The sequence below is a fragment of the Nymphalis io genome, chromosome 17 (genome assembly GCF_905147045.1).
Source record: "Nymphalis io chromosome 17, ilAglIoxx1.1, whole genome shotgun sequence".
In the NCBI taxonomy this organism is placed as follows: Eukaryota; Metazoa; Arthropoda; class Insecta; order Lepidoptera; family Nymphalidae; genus Nymphalis; species Nymphalis io.
This window is the reverse complement of record NC_065904.1, coordinates 6,742,673-6,767,084: the sequence shown is the minus strand read 5'-3', so window position 1 is coordinate 6,767,084 and position 24,412 is coordinate 6,742,673. Positions and strand designations below refer to the sequence as shown.

Below are 24,412 nucleotides of genomic sequence, written 5' to 3'. Positions count from 1 at the left end.
ACTATTTGCTATCACGGCATACGATTCGGTCTTATATTCTAGGCGCACCAATAGATGTTTCACATAAAAAAAGTAGCATCAGGGTATAACACAAATCATCATCACTTGCTAGTAGGGTTTTGTGCAAGCCCGTCTTGGTAGGTACCACCCACTTAATATTAATATGTTCTGGTTGGAAGAGTGAGTCAGCAGGTGTAACTACAGACTGAAGGGATATAACATCTTAGTTTCCGCGATTGGTAGTGCATTGGCAATGCCACTTATTATTTATTGGGCTTTCGATAGCGAGATCCTGAGTGCTTACAATATATATTTTTCCATTTCAATGCATGTAATAACAATAGTAATAACAAAGGTGTACGTTTTGGATTGCTGTTGAATCCCAAAAACTTTTTACTAGCCTTATCAGCTAGCCACTGGACCAGCGATACTCAACTTTTACTTTATAGAGGCCACAAACAAGTATTACTCATGGTGTCGCGGGCAGCAAACAAAAAATATTTAGGTAATGATTTCTTAGGTTTCCAATTAAATTAAACAACTATGAACAGATTTATCGTGATCGTGTTATATTTTAACATTTTATTTCATCGTTTCATGACTTTTAAAACAATTTGCAATGTCCGAGTTTACAAGCAGTTGTTTAATTCAAATTATTTAGGTATTAATAAAAACCTTTGATATTTAAAACACTACAAAATAAAGTAAATTAAGTGGGCCAACCATAAAACGCCGGCGGGCCGCAGGTTGAGTACAGCTGCACTAGAGCAACAAGGCAGTCATATTATTTACACGAAATATTCATGAAACATATTTTTACTCTGTTAAATATTCTTATAATACATAAGAATATTTAACGTGATTTTTTACAGCTTGGACACACAAATTCTTGGTATACTTGTGTATTACTTACCCTCACTAGTACAGTATTATATGATATCTGCCCTTATATTAATATTTGCATTATAAAAGTATTAAAATGTATGCAATAAAAGACAAAAATATTGTTTATATTAGGTTTTATTACATTTCTTACATTTTACACACTAAAATAAAAAATCTATAAAATCTATTGCTACAAATGTGTCGAAATAAAAAAAAAACAATCAACTCAATACTGTGTCACATAAACCGGATTATTCATTAATACTTAAAAAACGTCAATATAATTAACACTATTTTAATAACACGATATTATATAAGTTTCTATACAACCGGTTATTGAGGAAATATTTTATTTCACAAAAATATAAACTACATTTTCTTATATACTTGTGTTTATGTGTGTTAAAACTGAATACAATTTTTCTTCTACATTTTTTGATTGTGTTACCGAACGTTATTGTATTGTATTTCAAATAAAATAATGTATGAATATCATTTTAAAATGATATATCTCATAAATAAATAATAAATAGAGTCGTGATGTAAATATAAAATTTTGTGCATAACTTTTATTTTATGTTCAAAGTTTTTAAGAAGTAAATAAATAATAATTTTAAGAAGTAATTTTAAAATAACTAAAATTGCTAAATAAATGTAGACAAATAAATATACTATTATACTTTTATTACTTAATAAATAACACAGTTTTAGTTCTTAGATTTCAAAATTACATAAAACGTCCTTTATGTTCAACGTGGCATATAATTTCGTCAAAACATTTAATATTTTTTTTGTTTTGTACGGAGTGAATAGCGAAATAAATTATTTAAGGGGTGGGATGTACCATTGCATAATTCACTACTTTATACTTCTAAAGAATTTTTTTTTTTTTATAAAATATATTTAAATACGAGACAAATGCGTGATATATTCATACCAGAAATACTGATTAACATTAAAATCAAAGCAATATAAAACAAATAAAAATGGTCATGATATTATATAGTTGTTATTATACTAACAACTCATGATGATACTTTAAGTTACAAGTTAATTTTAGAGATAAAAGGCACGGTAGTGACCTGAAAATTAAATATTGTCGTATGTATAGGCGAAACTTGTATATTTTTATTTTAGGACAAAAATATATAAAACGAGATTTTTTAAATTGACCTAATTTCTTAATTATCAGTTCATAAAAACAAAACAAAATATAAAACAGGAATATCTATAATACATTAATATGTATTGTAATGGATAAGACTATACAAATAGTGGAATGATTATTTAGTATATATATTAAATTATATACGATAATTATAGCCGCCGCACTTGACACGAAATGGCGATTGACAAATGCCATAGACTAAAGTTACAGATATATAAAACCTTTGGTTCAAAATTAGTATTGAGTCGCTTATTTACAATAATATTTCATCATCAAAAAACGATAAACAATATAACAAGGCCTTGGGAATTGCGCACCATACTCGCTTACAATTTACATACACTTATATAATACGGACATTTAAGTTAAATAGAAGAAGTGACTGAAAAGCAAATGTCTGCGAGCATGTGTGAAAAAATAAAAAAAAAGTAATTAAACTAATTAATTTCTTGCATATATTGCTACTTTTTATTTTGCGGTTTACGTTTTTTTTCAAGTCATCGAGTCGGTTTTGTCGTGTCATTCAAAAGTACGGCGACTATACTGATAAAACATCACTTTTAATTGATAAAATGGTCTTGCAGACAAAATACTTCTCGAAGTATTTAATATTGATGTAACGTTATCGAAAATTAATCATATATTGGTACTCTTTACATTCTATGCACATATTAGACTAGTAATAACGAAAGGTGTTCACACAACTAACTCTGTGCTTTTCACACTCGCAGCAACTTCATAGCGCGCACTCGATAAGGGTTACGTCGGTTCCTCTGACGACATCAGAGCCTCTGATTGTTCGTCTAATTCTGATATATTCCTTATTGCTCTGTAATATTCATAATAATAAATTAATAAAAAGTAACAACCTGTAATTTTTTTCACTGCTGAGCTACGACCTCCTCTCTTTTCGAGGAGAAGGATTAGAATTTATTCCACCAAGCAGCTCTAATGCGGGTTGGTGTATACGTATTTGGTAATTTTCATCCGACATATGCAGTTTTTTTTTATGTTTTCGCTACCGAGGTCAAGATAAATTATAAATCAAAATTCAGTGGTGCTTGAATGGGTTTGAACCTGCGATCATCGGTTAAGTTTCATGTTACTGGTGGTAGAGCTTTGTGCAAGCTCGTCCGGGTAGGTAACACCAACATCATCAACATCAGATATTCTACCGCAAAACAGCAGTACTTGGTATTGTTGTGTTCCGGTTTGAAGGGTGATTGAGTCAGTGTAATTACAGGCACAAGGGACATAACATCTTAGTTCCCAAGGTTGGTGACGCATTGGTGATGTAAGCGATGGTTAACATTTCTTACAATGCCAATGTCTACGGGCGTTGGCATTGTAAGAAATGTTAACCATCTTATCATCAGGTGGCCCATACGCTCATCCGCCTTCCTTATTATATATAAAAAAAGTGTTCTAAGTAAGTAATAAAGTATTAATGTTTGAAGAAATAATAACTGATGAGCTAGATGATGTATTCAGCTAGACGAGCTAGCACAACGCCCTTGTACATAAAAGCTCGTCAGCATGGATATGTATACACATGTGGGACTTGTGGGAGTGAACTCACGCGAACCCGTCGGCGGCGCGCAGGCGCGCGGCGAGGCCGGCGAGCGCGGCGGGCGCGGGCAGCGCGGCGACGAGCCAGCCCGCGCCCGCCAGCAGCGCCGCCGCCGTGCGCCACGCGCTGCCGCCGTCGCGCCACGCCTCCGCCACCGCGCACAGCGGCAGCGTCAGCGCCAGCGTCGCCGTCGCCGTCGCCGACGACGTCAGGCAGCGCCCCCTGGGGTGTCACCGTCGGAATTATTACTCCGCTCACATTTATTTCGGATCACCTGTTTACTAATATTATAATCGTGAAAGTTTGTTACTCTTTCGTGTAAAAACTACCGAACGGAGTTGGACGAATTTTTGGAACACACAAAGTCTACTGCTCCGCCTGCTCTCTCCTCACACGCGGACAAAAGTTAGTTTTTTATATTAACTTGTAGTTTCATGTTAAGAACAATAAATGATATGTAAAGAAATTACAAAATAATATATTGTGAAGTAAAACTGAAGCTCACCATAGCCACAATGATTCCAGCAGCAGCGGTCCCAGTGCAGCATCTAATAGTAACCAGCTCCAAAGTCGCGGAGACGGCAATTCAGCACGTTCTACGCCACTGACGGCCAAAACGCCACCGACTGCCCAAGCTAAGCAGCCGCAGGCACAACCTACTACACCTGCAAATTTTTTTTTAATAAGTAAATTGAACACATAGATAATTGCATTACAGTTGTACAGTATGACATATCATAAAAGAACTTACCAACTAATAAAAATGAGTTAATTCCATCCCCTTTTCTTAATTCTTGTCTAAATAGCATGAGATGTAAAGAATAACAAAAAGCAGATCCTATAGCGGCTAAAACAGCTGTCCAATTACTTTGATGACTCTCTGATACACCTAAAATAACCTAAAACAAAAAAAAGAAGATAATATGGGTGAAATATACCAAACTAAATATATATCGTATTCCTTCTAATACTTACAAGACCCGCTGTAGTGAGTAGGACAGCGACAAATTTTGAGAGAGAGAATCTATCGGTTGGTACTTGAGCGAAAAGCGCTCCAAACGATAGTGCAAACGCTGCAGTTGTAGACGTATACAGAGTCGCAGAACACGAAGACGAATGAAGTAAACTGAGGCGGTATAAATAGTTGGCGATAAACCACTAGAATGAGAGAAATATTTAAAATTAATATCAAACTATGACATGACTTTTGGGAATAAAAAAATAAATTAAAGTAACATTCTCGATAATGTTCCATAGTTGGGGCAAAAGCTTTGAAGTTACTTGGTGTCAGGGCATTTTGGAAGGTGTAGGGACCGCCAGCACATCACAGTGATTTGTGTGATTAGAGGAACCTTTTGTTATAGGCACAAGAGACGTAACATCTGCGTAACGTTACTGCGGTTGTTGGCGCATTGACGATGTAAGGGGTGGTTAAAATTTTCTTACAGTGAATGTATATGGGCTGTGATGATCTCTCACTATCAGCTGCCTACTTATATTAAATGAAAAAAAGAAGCTGATTCCATCACACTGCTCACTGTGTTTATGGATATACAATTTGTTAATAGAATAGACCAATTCTACTAACAAATTGTCATTTTATCGCAAATTAATTCGAAGCGTAATCGTTGCGTTTACGATTCTTATCGTTTTCCAATTCTTTAATTTAATTATCGACTATTGGCATAAAAGTTAACAATCAAGTTTGGTTTTGGCATAACGGTATACGTTAACATCATACCGATCCGTTATAGATTAATAGTAATGCCCTCTGATCTATCTAACACATAGATTTCCTCTTATCGATTATAATCTAGCACATTTAATACCGTTTTTTTCTGTCTATTTGCAAGTTATCAGCCAAACGGGAAAAAAATACTAACAAAAATTTTAAGATTAAAAAATTGTGTCTGTGTTTGTTACTGTTTGATTTAATTATTAAAAGTAAAAAAATCGCTACATAGCGATAAGACCGCATTACTGTTAATCTTAAATTTATATCTTTTTTTCTTAAACTTATGTGTAAGAGTGAGAGAGCACATGTATTATCGTTAAATCCGACACATTATTCTTGAATATTTATGTAGATATGTTTACATGTTTATGATAACAAATATTTAGAAATGTATTAAATTTGTTTTAGAGAAAATAACCTACAAAGCAAAAGTTGATTATAATTTATTTTTTGAGAGCATTATTTTGAAAATAGATTACCGTTTTGTTAGAAAAAATTTCCGAGAGAAATGAGCCGAGATGGCCCAGTGGTAAGAACGCGTGAATCTTAACCGATGATCGTGGGTTCAAACCCGGGCAAGCACCACTGAATTTTCATGTGCTTAATTTGTGATTAAATTCATCTCGTGCTTTACGGTGAAGGAAAACATCGTGAGGAAACCTGCATGTGTTTAATTTCACTGAAATTCTGCCACATGTGTATTCCACCAACCCGCATTGGAGCAGTGTGGTGGAATAAGCTCCAAAACCTTCTCAAAAAGAGGAGAGGAGGCCTTTAGCCCGGCAGTGGGACATTCACAGGCTGTTACGGGATAGAAAAAATTGTAATGTAAATAAATAATACGTATTTCAAAATCTTATTCACCGTATGCAAATTGTACTTCAATACTTATGTGCAATGTCATTATGTCATAATTAGGTACTGAAATGTAATTATATAACTCATTGTTAATGGAATTTTCCATTCATTAATTTATTCTGTGATGATTTACCCGATAACATAATTGGTTTAATAATTCTGATATTGGACTAAGTCTATTGCTCCTTCTGTATATCTTTTAAGTTCAGATAGTTCATACAAAGAAATTCTATCTAAAATAAAAAAAATAAAAAACTATTTAAAAGAGAAATAAGGAATCCCTGAAAAAAAAGGATAATTCAGTAACGTACACACACAAAGTAATAACCGTTGATCTAGTCAATGTCTTAGAATTAAAAGGCTACAACTATCGAAGTCCTGTGTTTTAATTGCAGTATTTAAACTCCCATGCCTCGGGCAGCACGTAAAGCCGTTGATATTACGTCTGATCTCCCACCGGTCGTATCGGAATGCCATCTAATCGGAATTTGAGAGTGATTGAATAGAGATAGTGCATTTGTAAACGCACATACATGTGCACTATAATATCGCCTGCGCAGTCATATGTTATTATATCATCATAATACTCACAGGTACACAAAATACAAGAGCCAGTTTTATATGTCGTCTCGTAGCTGCAGCCGCGGCTCGACGCTGAGCGTACTCTGTAGCTCGAATGGATGCAGACCACGACAGGCGCGCCAATAACGCTTCTCCAGCCATCGCCGCTGACATTACACGTACCTTGCCAAGAAATATCCAATATCATTACAAAAACATTTCACTGGTAGGGCCTTTAATATATCTGCACAAACTGCCTATATGCTTTTAATACATCAGTTACACTAGCGTCATGATACAATAATGTTTATCTGTATGAGAGCCAGAATTACAGGCGTATTTCAGGGTAGAGCTGACTACTGCCTATCAGATGACCCATTTTTCCGTTTGCTTTTCCTGTTATGTGTTTTGAACTATTATGTTCTATTTTCTAGTTACCTTAACCTAAACTATAAAATGATATAAAGATTTATAAGTTTTATAACGAAAAGAGTTATTTTCCTTCTTGACGAGCTGTTTTTTTATAGTCAATGGATAAATAACTTGATTTATATATTTAAAGTTTTAATAATAAACGCATATAGCGGATGACTTGTTATATACGGATTTGTCTCTTTCTGTCATCAGTGATTTAACTTTCGTAAGAGAAAGATAAAGCATTATGTAACTCTACATTATTTCACACACATCGTAAGGAGTAAAGTGTTAATCGTATGTATATTCAATATCCTTGACATTAAAAGTACCTTGTACAGTGGAAAAAAAAAACATAAAGGAATTTTGCTGTTGACATTTAACAATTCACCTTATACAAAAGCCTTTTCGTTTCGGTCGAGTTAATTTTTACAGTTGTATATAAATTATGCCCGCGAATCCGCTGGCTTGTTTTTGTATCAATTGTTTGAAACTATGATAATTTAAATTAAAAATTTGTGATATTGTAATACATTGAGTTTCATTCAGGATATGAAAATTTAATAATAATTAAATAATATTATTGTTATTTATTTAATACAATTAATTTAATATAGCCTAAGTATTTAATTTAATTTTGTAAAATAAAAATTCGAATAGCTCTAGTAAGTGCATTACTAAATTAAAGTATATTTTAATTTTTATGAAAATAATAGTAGCAAAACAAAATGAAATGGGGGTAAAAGTGTTGTTATTTATATTTAATCTGCTTTATATAATTATACAGTGACCATTCTCTTTTCATTGTGATCAAGAATTATCATGAATCTTAAATTTTATAAGGAAATGTAATTGTAAATTCTAACACAATAATCATTGAGAATCGTGGAACCCGAAGATGGGTCTTCGTCAATGTTGAGAATGGCGAATCAAATCTTTCATTACACAATTAGGCATTACTATTTTTAGATAGTAACTGTTTGACTGTTATCGATCAAAATTATTTACATAATTTGTGAAAGCAGTTTTATCAAACAACATTTATTGATTAGAGATAAAATAGAATAAATATAATCTGTTTTATCATTTATTATGAATGTTGTTTTAGTTCAAATTTAAATTTTTTTGAATAACAAAAAAAGCATTTTGTTTTTATTGATCTGCTCACACATTTGTCTTTATTTAAACTATCTTATGTAATGTTAAAGAGTATTTAAAGCTGCCTACCAACCTTCGCTAGTCAGAGTGGCATTCGAAGAAGAAGAATCTAACGTTAACTATATCTAGAACTTACCTCTGCTACTTTATTGAATCGTACTGCTCTTGGGGTAGCGTCATCACTATCTGTAGTTTCTCCTGCTCGTACAGGAACAAAAGTTGAATCACCCTTTAACAAAATGTATATATTACAGTACTGTTATATACTATGGGTGGCCAATTTTCAAAGTTCACAAATTGACATTTAACATTTAAACAATATGTGTGCAAAATTTCATAATGACTGGTTGAGTAGTTAAGTCATCACCACGGTAGCATGCGAAAGCGATCCCGTGACGCTCTGTGATTCCCATGTACGGGGTGCACTCTGCACTTTTGACACCGGCGAGCTCCACATACCCCCCCACAGTTCCCGTGGGAGAAACGCATAACACGTTTTTCCAGTGTTAAAAAAAACGAAAGTTAAGTCCTCAAAGTGTAACAAACAAACAAGTAAACATACTCACTTTCTCATTTATATATACACACACTGTCACAGGTTTAATCAGATCTTTGGCTATTGTTGGGACAATAGTGATATTATTCTTTGATAGGAAGCTTCAGGTCAAAAAAGTAATTTTTTTTTAAAGAATATTAGGAATAACTCTTCAAGCCATAAATATATATTATAGCTTTAAAAAAAACATACCAAGCTGTTGTTAGATTCTGTGTAAAAGCTCTCATCATCTGTTTCTGTAGTTGGCTCTAATAGTTGCTGAAAACATTATGACCTATTAGTGGTAGAAAGGCAAACAGACAATTAAAAATAGATTTTAATGGTCTAGGTTATTCTATATTGCTTTTGATATATAAGAAAATAATTATTAAAAGAACCTGTGATATTTTAGAAGAAGCAATTATAATAAACTTCACTGCTTAAACATATGTCAATATGATTTTTACTTACAGTATAATCTGCAGGCTGACAAGGATCTCTTGTCGGTGGAGTGAAACATAACACTACGAGATACACAAATAACAATGAACTCCTTACGTATGTCACTAAAAAGGGCCTTTCGAGTTTTTTTTCTATATATATATACTGAAATAAAAGTAATCTGGTTAATGTATGTTAGAAAAACAAAAAGTATCTCAAATAATTAAACAACACTACCTTTGTCAGCTCTGATGAAACAACCCATAACACGCTAACGAGAAATAGAATAAATAATCCAAAGGCAAATTTTCTTTTACTAAAACTTTGACCATCATCTTTGTTATTTTTGTTATTAGATGTCACTCCAAAGTAATTATGGCATAAAGTCAACATGAAGACTAAATCAAAAGTTATTCGATTTGAATAAAACCAGATTAAGGTCTATTTTTGTCCATTTAGAATGTCTTAATGACTGTTTATCGTTTAGTGAATACAATGGTTTCTATTATTCATCTATGTATGTTGTATCACAATACGGTTGTTTCTTTTTTATATACAACTACCACTTTCTATAATTTACGTCCTAGGTTTGAGCGCCCGTCGGAATAGTGAAAATTGCATGAGTATTTATTTCTTTTTGATATTATTTATTCAGTATTCTGATACAGAAATATCACCGAAAGAACAGAAAACCTATAACCTTGACACTGTCAGACGTCAGTGTCAAGTTTCAAGTGTCAACATGGATTTTAAGAAGTTTGTTGACCAAAGATTATATAAACGTTATTGTTATTTATATGATAATAGAAATCTTTTAGCTTAAAATTAATTAATAAATTTTACATTAAACAATTAATAACACAAAGTCGATACAGGATGCCTGCTCAATCAACAAACATGGTTATTTATACTCCCCAATGTTTCTTGTTATCTTAATTCCATTGTGTTTACAAGATTTTTGTGTAATATGATTTGATCAGTAACTAGTACAGTACAGTAGTAAGTAAACTAATCATATGAGTCGTAGATAGAGAAACTAATTCTCTGTCTACGGTATGAGTATAGTTTTGTGCACTCTAGCCTAGGTATGTACTACCCAATTAATTTTTATTTATTGCAATAATAGGAAAATCGAACGATCGAAGTAAGAAATGTCAAATGTTAATAATATTCACATTTGACATTTATTTTGCTTTGAATTAAGAATAAGGTTATAATATAAATATTACAAAGTGAAAAACATTTATTAATAATAAAAACTAAATTATTTAACCATGGATGTTGTAAAATTTGTCGGGAAGTACCTTAATATACCTGTTGGACCATTGTGCTACAATACTGACAAAGTAAGTGGAAATTTTTAATTATTTTGATTTGTAAATGATAGTTAAATATGTATATTTCTTAAAAAATACATTATTGATTGCAGGTATTAACTACTGTGCTAGATAAAGAAAATGTCGAAGGTTTTGCTAGTATCATATTGACGTTAGCAGTAAAGAGTGGTATCCCTATGAGCCTAGAGCAAAAACTCTTAAGTTATCAGTGGCTTGAACATTTAGCTGTGTACATTAATCAAGCTGTTACAAATCCTGCTTTTGCTAAAAACTTTTTACAGGTAAAATCGTACCATCTTACAATATATATATTTATTAGGCAAATAAGGCAACTCTTATTTCATAACATATTTGAAAATATCCTTTATTGCTTTAGCTTCATCACAAATTAATTTATTTTGTTATTATAGCAGAAATTAACTTTTGTTATACCACAGATTAAGTAACTATTTTATACTTATTATTTTTTCAGGGTATTAATAATACACTTAAGGATAATACATATTTAACTGGAAACTTCCTGACCATAACAGATATTGCAGCATACCATGCACTTTATCCATTGATTGTAAGTTTAAATAATACTCAGTGAAACAATTAATTTAAATTTAGTTAAATAAAATTATATTATAAGACATTAATTATTATTAATAATATATATATTTTTTAAATAATTAACAGTATTCATACAATTTATAATAATATTTGGAGTGATATAAAATTTTATTATTTTTTTAAAGCCTAGATCTACAAAAGTTGTATAATTAACAATTATTGTATTGTTTGAAATACAAACCTTATTTTATGATATATGTTATTTTTAGGAACGTCTCACAATCTCAGAGCAAGAATCATTGATGTATGTTTGTAGATGGTCGAAACATATTCAATCTAAACCCAGAGTTGGAGGCAGTAGAACCCCAATACAATTTAACACTTTGTTACTCTCAGTACTGGCCCCTGCGGCGCACTAAAAATGAATTTAATTTAATATTAATTTTATTATTACATTTCGTAATTATATTTTTTATTACATTTGTAATTACAGAACAGAAAACCATTGTATTGTAATAAGAATTAAAATTGTTAAATACTTAAAATGTTTTATTATAATCATCATATAATTTTACAGTTTTGTTTAATAACATGTGTTACTATGGGAGTGAGTATTAAAGTCTTAAGGTAACATTCACAATGATATTATTAATAAAGGTAAAGCCAAATGGTAGACAAAATAATGAAATAGCCTTCCTGACTTCTTTGTGGATTTTGAAGGGTTTTAGGAATATCATATGCTTAAAAAAGAATGTTACTTGTGTGACCATAAAGTCACACATGTTAATCTTATTTTTTTTTAATTTTGATTAATGAGTGTGAGTTAACTTAAAAAATATTATAAAACTAGTTTTTGCCTGCATGTTAGGAGCAGGTGTTAGGTATAAAAAGTATGTCCTTTCTTGAATTCAAGCTTGCTTCATACCGAATTTCATCGAAATTGATTCAGTAATTTAGTTGTGAAAGCATAGCAGACAAACAGAGTTACTTTTGCATTTATAATATTAGTATAGACGAGAAATGGTATTCCTAAAAGGTATACTAACTTAATGAGCTTTTTAAATTCACAGCTGTTTTCTTTTTCAGTTACTTATTACTTTTAAATTCTTATGTAATATAAATATATACATATATAATAATAATGAAATGTAAAATAAATAGTGGTTCAGTATTAGTAATATGTTGTGTCTAGGCATTACAAGGTACTCCTTACTCTTCAAAAAACTTCAGTACTACAAGGGTCGGTGGCAGTACTCTAGTCCGACAAATTCGATCATCCGACACCACCTTGCAAAATGTTTGTCGAATTACCGCTGTTTAACTGCATTTTAATTTAGTAGCAGTCAAATACATTATCGTCTTTATTTTACAGGCTACTAAATCCGTACCACTATGGAATAAGGAACCTTTACCGAAACAGACATATCCACATGAGTTGAAAAATGTTAACTTGGATAAGCCAGTGGTATACTTTCCTCAACCGTTCTCATTTCCAGGATATCCTGTCATTTTGTATTTAAAAAAATAATATAATTACATGTGTAAAAATTGTATGAGTATATAAATATGTGTAGGTGCGATTTCATGCAGAAATATATATTGAAAGAATGTAATATTGATATATAGACTTTATTCTGCTTTACTTTAACATAATCTATTCTAATAATTAAAACATAGTGGTACACAGAAATATCTTAAAACTACAAGTTGTTCGTGATTCATAAAAACTTTTAAAACAAATATTATAAATGTTTCTCGAAAACATCACGGACAGGCTATGAAATATTAATTAAATCAATGCAGTGAAATACAAGTTTGTTCGGATATATTTAATATACTGTTACAGCTCTGCCATAATAATTCAGTTTCTGAAATAAATAGAGAAAAGAACACATTACATATAACGAGAGCCACGATGTCCTAGTCACTGGTGGATAGAAACGTGGATCCAAAAACGATGATCGCGTTTTAAAATCCAGGCAGTTACTACTGAAATTTTTGAGCAATAATGTGAGCGATAATATGTCACTTGCTCGGAAAAATGAGGCTTTTTTATGAAATAGTCGGACTGGCACTGGTCACTTGATGGTAAGTGGTCACCTACAGACATTGGCGCTGTAAAAAATATTTACCATTCCTTACATTGTCAATGCGCCTGGAGTCCCTTGTGCCTGGATTTACACTGCCTCACATTTACCCGTCAAGCCGAGACACAGTAATACTAAGTATCGATTCAAGTAGACACGAAAAAAAAATCACTATATTTTTTAACCTTCATTTTAATCACTTTTGCGGGTTGTTATTTTACTTTTCTTTTATTACATAGGTATTTTATTTAAACGATATAAACCTGTTTGAAGTTGAGTTGGTTGCTGATGAATTCTTTTGGGTCTAATTTACTTTCCTGTCAGCAAAACGGAGCATCAGACAACGTTCTAGTTTGTTAGAATAAGAACACTCATTATCTTCAGACTCTGAAAAGTTTAAAAGATTATTGGTTATATTACACTATAATAATTTATGTAACAGTCATACATACATATATTTTAGACGGCACATTTAATAAAATTTGAAATTTCAATTGCGTGTTTTTTAATTTGGACTATTTTCTACCTGACTCGCTTTAATCCTATCAACTTGATTGCCCCCTCCGATATCCTATGACGTAATATTTTAGATGGTTTCTTATTAATTCAGTATGTATGCAATTTATTAACGAACGATTATGTTAAGTACCTATATGATTAAATCACAAAAGGCTTGTCATCTTTGTAAATTACTAAACGTTGTGCAATAGCCACATTGTTTTCCTCCATTAATACCTTTTTATAAAATACACAACGTGTGTGCATCTTGGAGCAAAGAATATTCTAGTAATGGCAAGCACTAGGATTTGACCTGGTTTTAAATACAAGTATAGCAATAATTTCGAGATAATAAATTGTTTTAAATTATTACTAATGCAGTAATGCTACTAAAAAGGCTGAAATAATTTACCTTAAAAAAAATCAATAGAACAAAACAATTTTTAAAAATTGTTTTATACACTTAATATTATTATTACTCGTTTTTAATCCCGCATCTATTTTTCATTACGGATTGTAATTACTTAAAAATAACAATGTTAATCTGAAATAATATTATCATTATTATTAATCACGGACCACATTAGGTTTCGTCAGTCGTGATTCTGTCTTTATAATTTCATTAGCTTAATAATTAATTGTGCTCAAAACTTCCAATAAGTATTTATATTTGAAACACAGAGATAACACTATCAGTCAAACCATAAAATAAGTTAAGCGGTTAAGTAAAGGGTAAGTAAGTAAGTAGTAAAATTCCAAGTCCTGTAGAAAGGCATACACGAGAGCGGATGCACAGCGCATTGTACAGATTGGTCATGACCTTGTTTCGCATCCTAGGGGCTCCCGTAGCTTCTGGCGTCTGACCAAGTCTGTGCAAAACAATTTCTGCCAACCTTCGCTGCCACCGCTCAGACATCCGGACGGATCGCTAGCTCACAGTCCACAAGAGCAAGCTGATCTCCTGGCTAAACTCTTTGCCGACAATTCCGTCATCAATGATTGTAGTGCACTGCCACCTACAATACCTGCATGTGGCCATACGATGCCTGACATTAAAATCAGGCAACGTGATGTGCGTGCGGAGCTGCAATCACTTGATGTACGGAAAGCTAGCGGTCCCGATGGAATACCAGCCATAGTGCTGAAGAAGTGCGCAGCGGAGCTGTCTCCTGTGTTAACGCGCCTGTTCCAACTTTCTCTCTCTTCGGGAAGTGTGCCGGAGGCTTGGAGAAGAGCTAATGTGCAAGCGGTTCCCAAAAAAGGGGATCGGTCTGACCCGGCAAATTGTCGGCCAATAGCTATCACCTCAGTACTTTGTAAGGTGATGGAACGGATTTTAAACAACCAACTGATCCATTACCTAGAAGATCACTCTTTAATTAATGATCGTCAATACGGGTTTCGACCAAAACGGTCCACAGGTGATCTTCTAGCGTACGTAACGCACCTCTGGGGTGAAGCTATCGACAAGCATGGAGAATCGTTGGTTGTCAGCCTCGATATCTCCAAGGCTTTCGACAGGGTCTGGCACAGAAGTCTTCTCTCCAAGCTGCCGGCATATGGTCTGCCTGCTCAGCTATGCACCTGGATTGTCAGCTTCCTACACAAGCGTAGCCTTCGTGTTTTAGTTGATGGTTGCGCTTCACAATTCTATGTAGTGAATGCTGGGGTCCCCCAGGGATCTGTGCTATCTCCCACACTCTTTCTTTTGCATATCAATGATATGCTCTCTCTTGGGAACATACATTGCTATGCAGACGATAGTACAGTGCATGGTGGATACCACGGACGCGCAGTGGCTGGGCAGGCGGAAATTGAGGAGAGGCGGAAGAATCTTGTCATTGAACTCGATAGGACGTTAGAGCTCATCGCCAAATGGGGCTCTGATAATCTTGTTGAGTTTAATGCCAAGAAAACACAGGTATGCGCTCTCACGGCGAAAAAGTCAACATTTTCCCTTCTTCCCTCCCTCTGTGGTACTCCGCTGGTGATGCAAAGCAAAATCGCCATGCTGGGGATTGACGTTCGCTGCGACCTTAGTCCAAGGGATTACATCGAGGCTGTTATAAAAACAGCTTCACGGAAACTCGGAGCTCTGAACAAGGTGCGGCGCTTTTTCACGCCACAACAACTGTGCCTGCTGTACAAAACACAGGTACGGTCTTGCGTGGAATATTGCTCGCACCTTTGGGATGGCTCCGCTAAGTACCTACTGGAGGCCTTGGACCGGTTGCAGCGACGTGCCGTACGCATTATTGGCGACGTAAAGGTCACAAACACCCTTGAACCTTTACAATTGCGTCGTGAGATAGCAGCACTGAGCGCTTTCTATCGACTGTATCACGGCGAGTGTTCTGAGGAATTATTCTCTCTAATTCCTGCTTCCTCCTTCCTTCTTAAGTCCACGCGAGCTGGTTCTCGATGTCACCGCCTAACTGTGACATCAATTCCATCGCGAACAAAGAAATTTGGCAACTCCTTTCTTTGTCGCACTTCCAAAAATGGAATTCCTTACCAGCTCACGTGTTCCCCTCCTCTTACAACCCGGGTTCCTTCAAACGAGGCGTGAAGAGGCATCTTGCGGGCCGGCAAGGCGAAGGCGGCTAGTGCAGAACGTTTTTCCCGTCTGTACTGGCCGTCGTCGCGTTTGGACTCTACTACCACTTACCATCAGGTGGAGTAGAGTCATTTGCCCTTCTAGCGAATATAAAAAAAAAAAAAAAGTTTTTTGAGTTTCTACAAACTTGGCTGATAGTAGATCTCTTTGTTTCAAATGTAAATATTATTAATAATTTTTAAAATTTTGGGAACTATTAATTTTATGAATATATTACCAGATTGTAATTCTTGAAAACAAGCTCGAATTTGGTTCTGTAATAGTACACGTGACTGTTGAGATGTCACTGACGTTTGTACTTTACTCCACACTTCCGCTTCACGGGGGATACCCTTTGAGTCTACCTAAGAAATAAACATAATGTTGACTCAAATTGTTATATTTATTAAGTAACGTTTTTTACATAAAACGCAATTGTTACCTACCATTTGTAAATTGGCAAAAACACATTGACTGAGGCACTGAAAAGCAAATAGATCAGATAAGAGATATTGCTTTTTTATTAGATCAGGCATAAACGATGATATCCTCTTGACCGATTTCGTTCTCGGTGACCATTCTCAACGGAGACTATTTGCACAGGACATAGTGCACATAATATATAATACAAATGGATTTTCTAGTCCTTTCGCTTATAATTGAATGGGACGAAAAGACGAACACGAGCAAAATAAATTCAGGCGCAGGACCAACGACCGTGCTTTCCGAGGTAAGCACTGCAGACTCTGCCAACTTTGAACTGCCGCTGGGACTTCATCAAAAGAATTATCCAAAAATTTTTAATTGCCCATGATTTGAACCAGGAATTTGGAGACTGCTTATAAGGCAACGAGGTAACATAAATATGATGACACCAGATGTGCTAATAAAATGATAATTATACCTTATGCTTAACTACAAGCTATGTATGATTTTTAAAAATACCTGATCTTTGTCATGTTTATTTATTAGCATTTCGTCCCTCTTGACTCTATGATTTTCGGCATTGCTATGATTATCATTACTTTCATAATTATTATGCATAACAGGGCGGGGAACAGAATTAGAAAATTTCTCTCCCTCATCACCAGTTCCATATCCCGTATAATCATAATCCGAGCCATTTAAAACGTGCATCTGGACAAGAGAATCAGTATTACGTCGTGGATGGACGTATGGGTTTACATCCTCTTTTGTATTAGCGTCTATGCGTGGTATCTGGTAGTTGTAACTGTCTATATCAAATCGCCTATGTCGTTTTCCTATGTCTTTGGAATTTTCTTTATCGTGGATTTGAGTACAACTATTTAGAGCTGCAGCAACATCTTCTTCCATTAAGTGTATATTTCCATCTCCAGCGCATGATACCAATATTGGCAGCATAAAAAATATCACCCACGTCTTCACCATAGCTCTCAATGTAGGTATAATGCTAACATTTTCTCACGGGACTATAAATTTGTTTTTGTTCAGGATGTTGTGTTATTATATGTTTGACAGATAACTGACAATGTAATAGAGTCTACCTTCTACTGAAATATAATTACAATAAATTATTTAACAATTATTTTGCATGTGCATGTGAATATTTCTGGTTAAAAATTCTTTATTATTCTCATTAGAATTAAAATGTAAGTGATAAGAACTTAGAACTATAATTAAAATCAACATTTTCATTATATACGAGAGTACAAAAGAATACATTTTAATCTTTAAACATTTAACTAAAATCGAAAATACACTATCACAATCATTGCAATTATACAAATAAATTATTATGTTTTTGTGGCCTGGCAACAACTTCGGTTACCGTTATGTGGGTTCGAATGACGATGATGAAAAAAAACTGATCCGTTTTAATTGCGGGTTTTCTGATTTAGTAGTAAAACATACATTAGAGTGTATTTGTTTTTATTTATTATCAGTATTTTTCGAATCAATATGCATGTGGAACTTGTGTACGTATATTCTATGTAAATTGCTGAATTTAGTTTCTTTGTATAATTTCATTGTTGGAGTCGTAATTAAATAATACTTTTATTAATTTGTTTTGCGTGGTTTGTAATTATTTTAAATTAGTTTTAGATGCCGGTTCCACTATTTCAATTATTAAGTAGTCAGTGTGTAGTTTAATTAACGAATTAAATATAATGGCATTTAACATTCTTAGATAGGAAATTAACTATACCTACAGCGCAAAGCTCCCGTAAGAGAAACCAATTTCGAATTTATCTTTTCAATGTGTGGTTTCCATGTAAGTTGGTTGCGTAAAGTAAGGCCTAAATATTTTTCAGTATCGAATCTTTCGATGTAAAAATTATTAATTTTTTAAGCTAATTTTAATATAATTCTTTCCTAATTGAGAGAAGTCATGTACACATCTAACGATTAGTGTAGGAGATAATCGATATACATAGGTATTTGTTCCTCTCATTTTGAGGATGCTTATATCATATTTATATGTATTTTTTAAACAGTTATAGTTTTAGTAACATTAGTAGATATAAAATAAAACCGGATATTCTCATATGACGTGTTTTATTATTTTTACTTCCACATAAAAATTACGTTTCCATTGTTATTAACACAATGCAAACAATACATATATCAGAAACATAACTTTACACACCATATTATAGATTGAGTTTATCAGTAGATATCATATTATATCATATAATAAAATCCTTCCGCCGCGTTTGTTTTTTTGAATGTGATAAGCTCAAACACTATCGAACAGATATTCTTTTTTTTTTTCATAAGGTTTTCACAAGTGTACAGTACAGTGATTAATAAGGAAATTTTAGTGTATAATTCATTATGGTTTTGTGTAAATTTGCTGAAATAATACGATAATTGACGATAATTGTTGAAGATGTCGGAAAAAATATTGATTTTTTCCGACATCGCTTTATCTCCGTGCGCCGGTATATTATTTAAATAAAACTTTTTTTAGAAAATGGACTTTCTTGTCCGAATAGGGTACGGCCATAGGCAACGCTTCATTAACGATGAAGAAGTAGAAGTACAAATTGTCAACTGCGTTGCGTAACCTATAAGGAACGACGAGGAGAATTGTAAGAATTTAAGAACATAATTGTTTTAATCAAATTATAATTTCTAGTAATTAGTTGTTATTGTTTTTTAACATTCTGGGAGTTATATCATTTATATGCTATTCCTTAAATAATTTAAGCACGATTAATAATTATACATAATAGTGACTGTTAAAATTATGGAAGGAAACTAATATCTATTGATTTTCTTATATCAATTAATTATGTTACGAAATACAACAAGTTTGAATATCGTTATCAAATTGAAAGAATATTGTTATTATTAATAATTATGACAGATAATGATTGGATTTTTCCTTCAATAAACATTAATATTTATTCATCAATCGATTTATAAATGGTCGACACTGATTACTCAATTTTTCTCGTTGACGCCATCAACTGACTCATTAAAATCAAATTAACGGTGTGATTAATCTTTACATTACGGTATTGCGGTTAAAAATGCTTATTTAAGTTTAAACCACAAACAACTGTAAATATTTAAACTCAAAAATTAAATCCATATTTGAAATAATATTTTACAGAAAAACACCTTTTAACCTTTGCCGTAATGACCCCATTTCCCATTACCCCACCCACTCCACACAGGTCTACTACTACTGCCGAATATTCTTAAGCCAGAATATCCTCCTGATGATTTGTAATTAGTGCCAGCTAGAACTGCTTTGCCTAGGTTGCCATAGGCTTCTGGCATGTCAATGTAGCCGCTACTATAGACACCAGTACCTGAGCCTCCTCCATATGTACCAGATAGGTGGAAACTTAGGGGAACGTAAATTCCTTTTAAACTTGATGAACGAAAGCGTGGCCAAAATGTCTCAGATTCTTCCATTGACTCTGGTTCGAGCGATGTTCCTTCGGAATCTGTAAATGATTGAGCTCAATTAATTTTTATTAATTTTTTATGCCAGCGTCCAAAAAACCTAAGCTATGTCTTGAGTTTATTCACCTCCACAATTCTATTACTGGTTTATACAAACGTGATGCCAGCTTTTTATTCATTAGTTTAGTTTTTGCTTATTTTCTTTCTCGTGGAGATTTTAACAGTTAAACCTTTTTCTTCTTATAAAGAATTAAATGTTGGTGGTTAATATAAAATATGCAATGGGATTAATATAAAGCGATTTTAACATATACAAAGTATAGCTGAAACTTTATTTCAAGTATTCGTAGAAACTTTGTTTTTTATTAGTGTTTATTTTAGCTTGTAAGTTTGTAAGTTAAGCGAAAGTTGTATGCACCTTACAAGCTAAACATTTTTCATTCATATTTTAGTATTAATATACTTATTTTTTAAAGTAGTAATATTATATTTATATTTATATATGTACTATTTATAAAATCAAAGATAAACATACTTTCCAAAAGAAATGTAGCCGAGTTGTCTCTTTCTTTCATCCTTGGAACCATGGATCCCGACCACATTTTTTGTGCATCGTTGTCTTTTGATGTTGTCAAAGGAGGACTTGGAGCCAAATATAGAGCTGGATCCAGAACTACTCCTTCTATTATGCTAGTTATTCCTAACAGACCAAGTATGACCTGAAAAAGAAACATCCATTCAAATATACGAGTAACTTTAATATATACTAGTCTTTATTATATACTAGACTTTTTGATACAACTATAAAAATAACAGAAAAGTACTGTGAATGAGGTTGATTTAAACTTCTAACAACAAAAGGTATTTTTCTGGCTGTCGAAGTAATTACATAAAATTCAATAACCAGAATATTTGGAAGTAGAATTTCATTAAAAATACTAACTATTTTATATTTGAGTTTAAATGTATACGAGTAATAATAAAGTGATTGATTGAAATTAAACGAAGTAACTGAAACACTCAAAAAGTGTTATCGTATAGCCCAAGGTCTAAGTGCGAACAAAAATATATTTGTTTTGAAAATACGTAAAACAAAAGATAGGTTAAATAGGCTAATAAGTTTCTTTAAGGTAAAAATAAACTCGATTAAAAAATTAAGATAAAATAATCAAGGAGATTAGAAGGAATTTAGTGCAAAAAGCGTATAACGAAATAGTTTAGTAAATGTTATAATTTTACAATTTTTTGATCAGTGTGCATCTCTACACAAAATTTTCTCACTAAAACTTGCCCTGTATATGCTCTGTATATATCATGTATTCATAGTATGACTGGACGGTTGGATGGGTGAATTTTGGGTTGAATTTAAAATATACGTATATAGCAAAAAGATAATATGTAGAAAAAAAGGTGTGATTTGCAGAATCAATGAGGAACCGGTAATATTTAAATCTTAAAAAAGAAAAAAACACTCACGTTCATTATTTTAAATTGTAGATTAATACGTTGTGTCGTTCCAAACTAACTGGGAGCACTACTGGGTGTATTCCTGATATTTTTAATAATGGAAAGAGGAGTGCCTTTCACCTCTTTCCGGTTTTTATTTCATCTCAGTTCAAGGCCAGGTTAAGGTTCTCATAATGTTACGTTTATTATGAAGTGAAAGCTGTTACATGGTATGTCGTCACAGTAGATGTCATTGTCTACCTTTTCAATAACAGTTTATCATATTATGTGTGGTTTTTAATTTCATATAACTAAATTTTTTTACTATTATAAGGATAACATTTTTAACCGACTTAAAAACATTCTCAATTTGTCGTATACGAGTATAAATATCTTATTGTATAATTTGTCTTTATGTTGTCTGGTATGTATTATTTGTTTATGAATCGATTTAGATGATTCTTTTTATGTTTTGGACTCAACTGTGATCCCATTATAAATATAATCTAGACATTGTTATTTTTTAACCTTTACATGCCCAAAACAAATTATTTTTTATATATTTATTATTATTATTATTTTTCCTGGCGTCTTATTGAATCTTATAATGGTTATTTATCTCTTCCAGGTATGTTTCACATGATATTATATTATTTTAAAAACCTGTTTCATGTCAAATATCAAAAAGAGCAAATATTCAGGAAAAAGTGACTCGTATTATAAAATTATAATATTATGTAGTTTTAAATCGAATCGGCTAGGCGAATAATGTACCTTAGATTCTTGGTATAATGTATTTAAGGCACGTTTTAAGTAACAGAGAGATAATAAAGAGATATATAATAATGTTTTTAGACTGACCTTGTATTTTTTACAAATGTAATGGACATCGCCTAGATACGTGCGGAAACAAAAATGTTTTTAAAAATCCAAATGTAACGAAAAAGCCATACAAACAGATTTAATTTAGATTTTTTTTATTTTGAAAATGTTACGTTATTATTATACCAATATTCTATGTATATGCGTAAATATTATCCCCACATGCCACCGAGTTTGCCCCAACCAAGCCTGTTTTTCAATTCTTCTAATTGCAAAGGTCCGGTATAATTTTCACAAAATGTTACTGTTACCAAGACACAGAATACAAGAATGGTGTGTGCCTAAAAATTAAATAAACAATTTAGTTTAATTCATCCAAATAAAATATTAACGGTTTCAATTTTTTTTAATATATTGATTGCAGCCATAAAATATTAATAGTCTGTGATTTTTACATTATAGTGCGTAAAAATATGAATGAATCATAAATATCTAGAAATATTATATTTTGTTTAATTATTTATTAACTAAAATATTTTTTTAAAATTGTTTTAATAGTTTTGTAAATTCAATGAATTACAAAAAAACTTACAGTGTACATGTTTATCAATCTCAAAGAGCACAATTTACTGAGCAGTCGATTTCCTACGTTATACTAATATTAGGTTAATTAAGTTTGAACTTAACAGCTGCAATTAATCGCTTGTGATCTGGTTTGATCTGAATCTACAAATAATAATTATATATACTGGCAAAATTAAACGTAAAAGGATGTAGGTAAAGCAATAACTACAGACCATTACAGCATTTATATACAAACATTTAACGTAACTGATGTGCTGGTAAATTGATTTTGGACTGTAAATATGTAATTACAATACCGTGTTGAACCTGTGACGAAACAATTTCCTATTGAATTAAACACGGAAAATATACCAAGAATATAGTGCAGTCTGTTGAAAGATACCTAAAATATATATAATGTAGACATATAGATATTTAAGGTATAAAAATTCACTTTCTAAAATATCATGTTTATTACAAAGACATCGCTAAATGGATTTAAAGTAATTAAGTAAATCACGAGTTAATCAATTTATTAATTATTAAAATCGCAGCAGCCAATCTCAAGAGCTAGCCAACTAGTGTTGGAGATATTAGTTATTAATTATATAAAAGTAATTTCGCCAAAACTCTCTATTTCACTTACTGTATTAATCCATTAGTAAGGGCGCAGTGGAAATCTGGAGTAGAAAATGATCTCGATCCCTCTTTACCAAATCGTTGGTACATACGACAGTACGAGAACATACCGGGCTGACGTTCTATTTTAGGCCGCATAAGGGTCCGTTCACACAGACCGGCTCGGAGAGCATCGGCCTGCTTTTTTCTTTTCACACAGACCGGGTCGTATACGCTTGGAATTGGCCGGAGCGGAGCCGCCAACTATTTCACATCGACCGGCTGGAAGAGATCTGAAAGCGGGTGCGAGCGAGAAAGAGCACGCAAGCGGAGCCGGTCGGCTCCTTTTATTACTTCACACGAAGCGCGTTCAGGCATTTTTAATGACAAAAAAGGTGCAAATGCAAAAATAAACTTTACTACAATCACTCAAAACACTGTTTCCAACGTGATAAAAATCTGCTCTCCTCTCCGAGCCGGTCTGTGTGAACGGACCCTAAAGGGCGCGCGAGGGCCATTTGCTACAATTAATTCATAATTCATTCATAAGTCTTTTGCTATGCAATTTCCTCAAAAATAAAGAGAGAGGAGGCCTTTAGCCCAGCAGTGGGACATTCACAGGCTGTTACTTTAAGTCTTTTGCTATGGCTGCCAGGCATTTCAA

At 32.8% G+C, this 24,412-nt stretch overlaps 4 protein-coding genes across 6 annotated transcripts; 1 reads left to right on the top strand and 3 right to left on the bottom strand.

Annotated features, from left to right (window-relative positions):
- Positions 1–1,067: 1,067 nt before the first annotated feature.
- On the bottom strand, positions 1,068–10,023 carry LOC126774847 (solute carrier family 35 member F5). The gene is made up of 10 exons (XM_050496484.1): positions 9,563–10,023; positions 9,356–9,490; positions 9,098–9,163; positions 8,486–8,578; positions 6,808–6,960; positions 4,599–4,781; positions 4,375–4,522; positions 4,129–4,288; positions 3,633–3,845; positions 1,068–2,882 (listed from the first exon to the last, which is right to left on the bottom strand). Exons 1-10 carry the CDS (start codon positions 9,716–9,718, stop codon positions 2,813–2,815), a joined length of 1,377 nt encoding a protein of 458 aa, XP_050352441.1. The 5' UTR covers positions 9,719–10,023; the 3' UTR covers positions 1,068–2,812.
- Positions 10,024–10,493: 470 nt separating this feature from the next.
- On the top strand, positions 10,494–12,836 carry LOC126774890 (uncharacterized). Of its 2 annotated transcripts, none has more exons than XM_050496542.1 (5): positions 10,494–10,671; positions 10,755–10,943; positions 11,135–11,230; positions 11,487–11,824; positions 12,590–12,836. In XM_050496542.1, the coding sequence occupies exons 1-4, from the start codon at positions 10,600–10,602 to the stop codon at positions 11,634–11,636; spliced, it is 507 nt and encodes a 168-aa protein (XP_050352499.1). In that variant the 5' UTR covers positions 10,494–10,599; the 3' UTR covers positions 11,637–11,824; positions 12,590–12,836. The 2 variants fall into 2 exon arrangements, with proteins under 2 accessions (XP_050352499.1, XP_050352500.1); XM_050496543.1 differs by having other exon boundaries at positions 11,487–11,844.
- Positions 12,837–12,878: 42 nt separating this feature from the next.
- On the bottom strand, positions 12,879–17,909 carry LOC126774875 (odorant-binding protein 59a-like). Of its 2 annotated transcripts, XM_050496524.1 has the most exons (5): positions 17,344–17,909; positions 16,845–16,880; positions 16,637–16,763; positions 13,568–13,691; positions 12,879–13,085 (listed from the first exon to the last, which is right to left on the bottom strand). In XM_050496524.1, exons 1-4 carry the CDS (start codon positions 17,806–17,808, stop codon positions 13,609–13,611), a joined length of 711 nt encoding a protein of 236 aa, XP_050352481.1. In that variant the 5' UTR covers positions 17,809–17,909; the 3' UTR covers positions 12,879–13,085; positions 13,568–13,608. The 2 variants fall into 2 exon arrangements, with proteins under 2 accessions (XP_050352481.1, XP_050352482.1); XM_050496525.1 differs by lacking the exon at positions 16,845–16,880.
- A 1,178-nt stretch (positions 17,910–19,087) lies between these two features.
- LOC126774889 (uncharacterized) lies at positions 19,088–23,334 on the bottom strand. Its single transcript, XM_050496540.1, has 4 exons — positions 23,159–23,334; positions 21,775–22,907; positions 20,834–21,017; positions 19,088–20,339 (listed from the first exon to the last, which is right to left on the bottom strand). The coding sequence occupies exons 2-4, from the start codon at positions 21,778–21,780 to the stop codon at positions 20,011–20,013; spliced, it is 519 nt and encodes a 172-aa protein (XP_050352497.1). The 5' UTR covers positions 21,781–22,907; positions 23,159–23,334; the 3' UTR covers positions 19,088–20,010.
- Between the last annotated feature and the right edge of the window lie 1,078 nt (positions 23,335–24,412).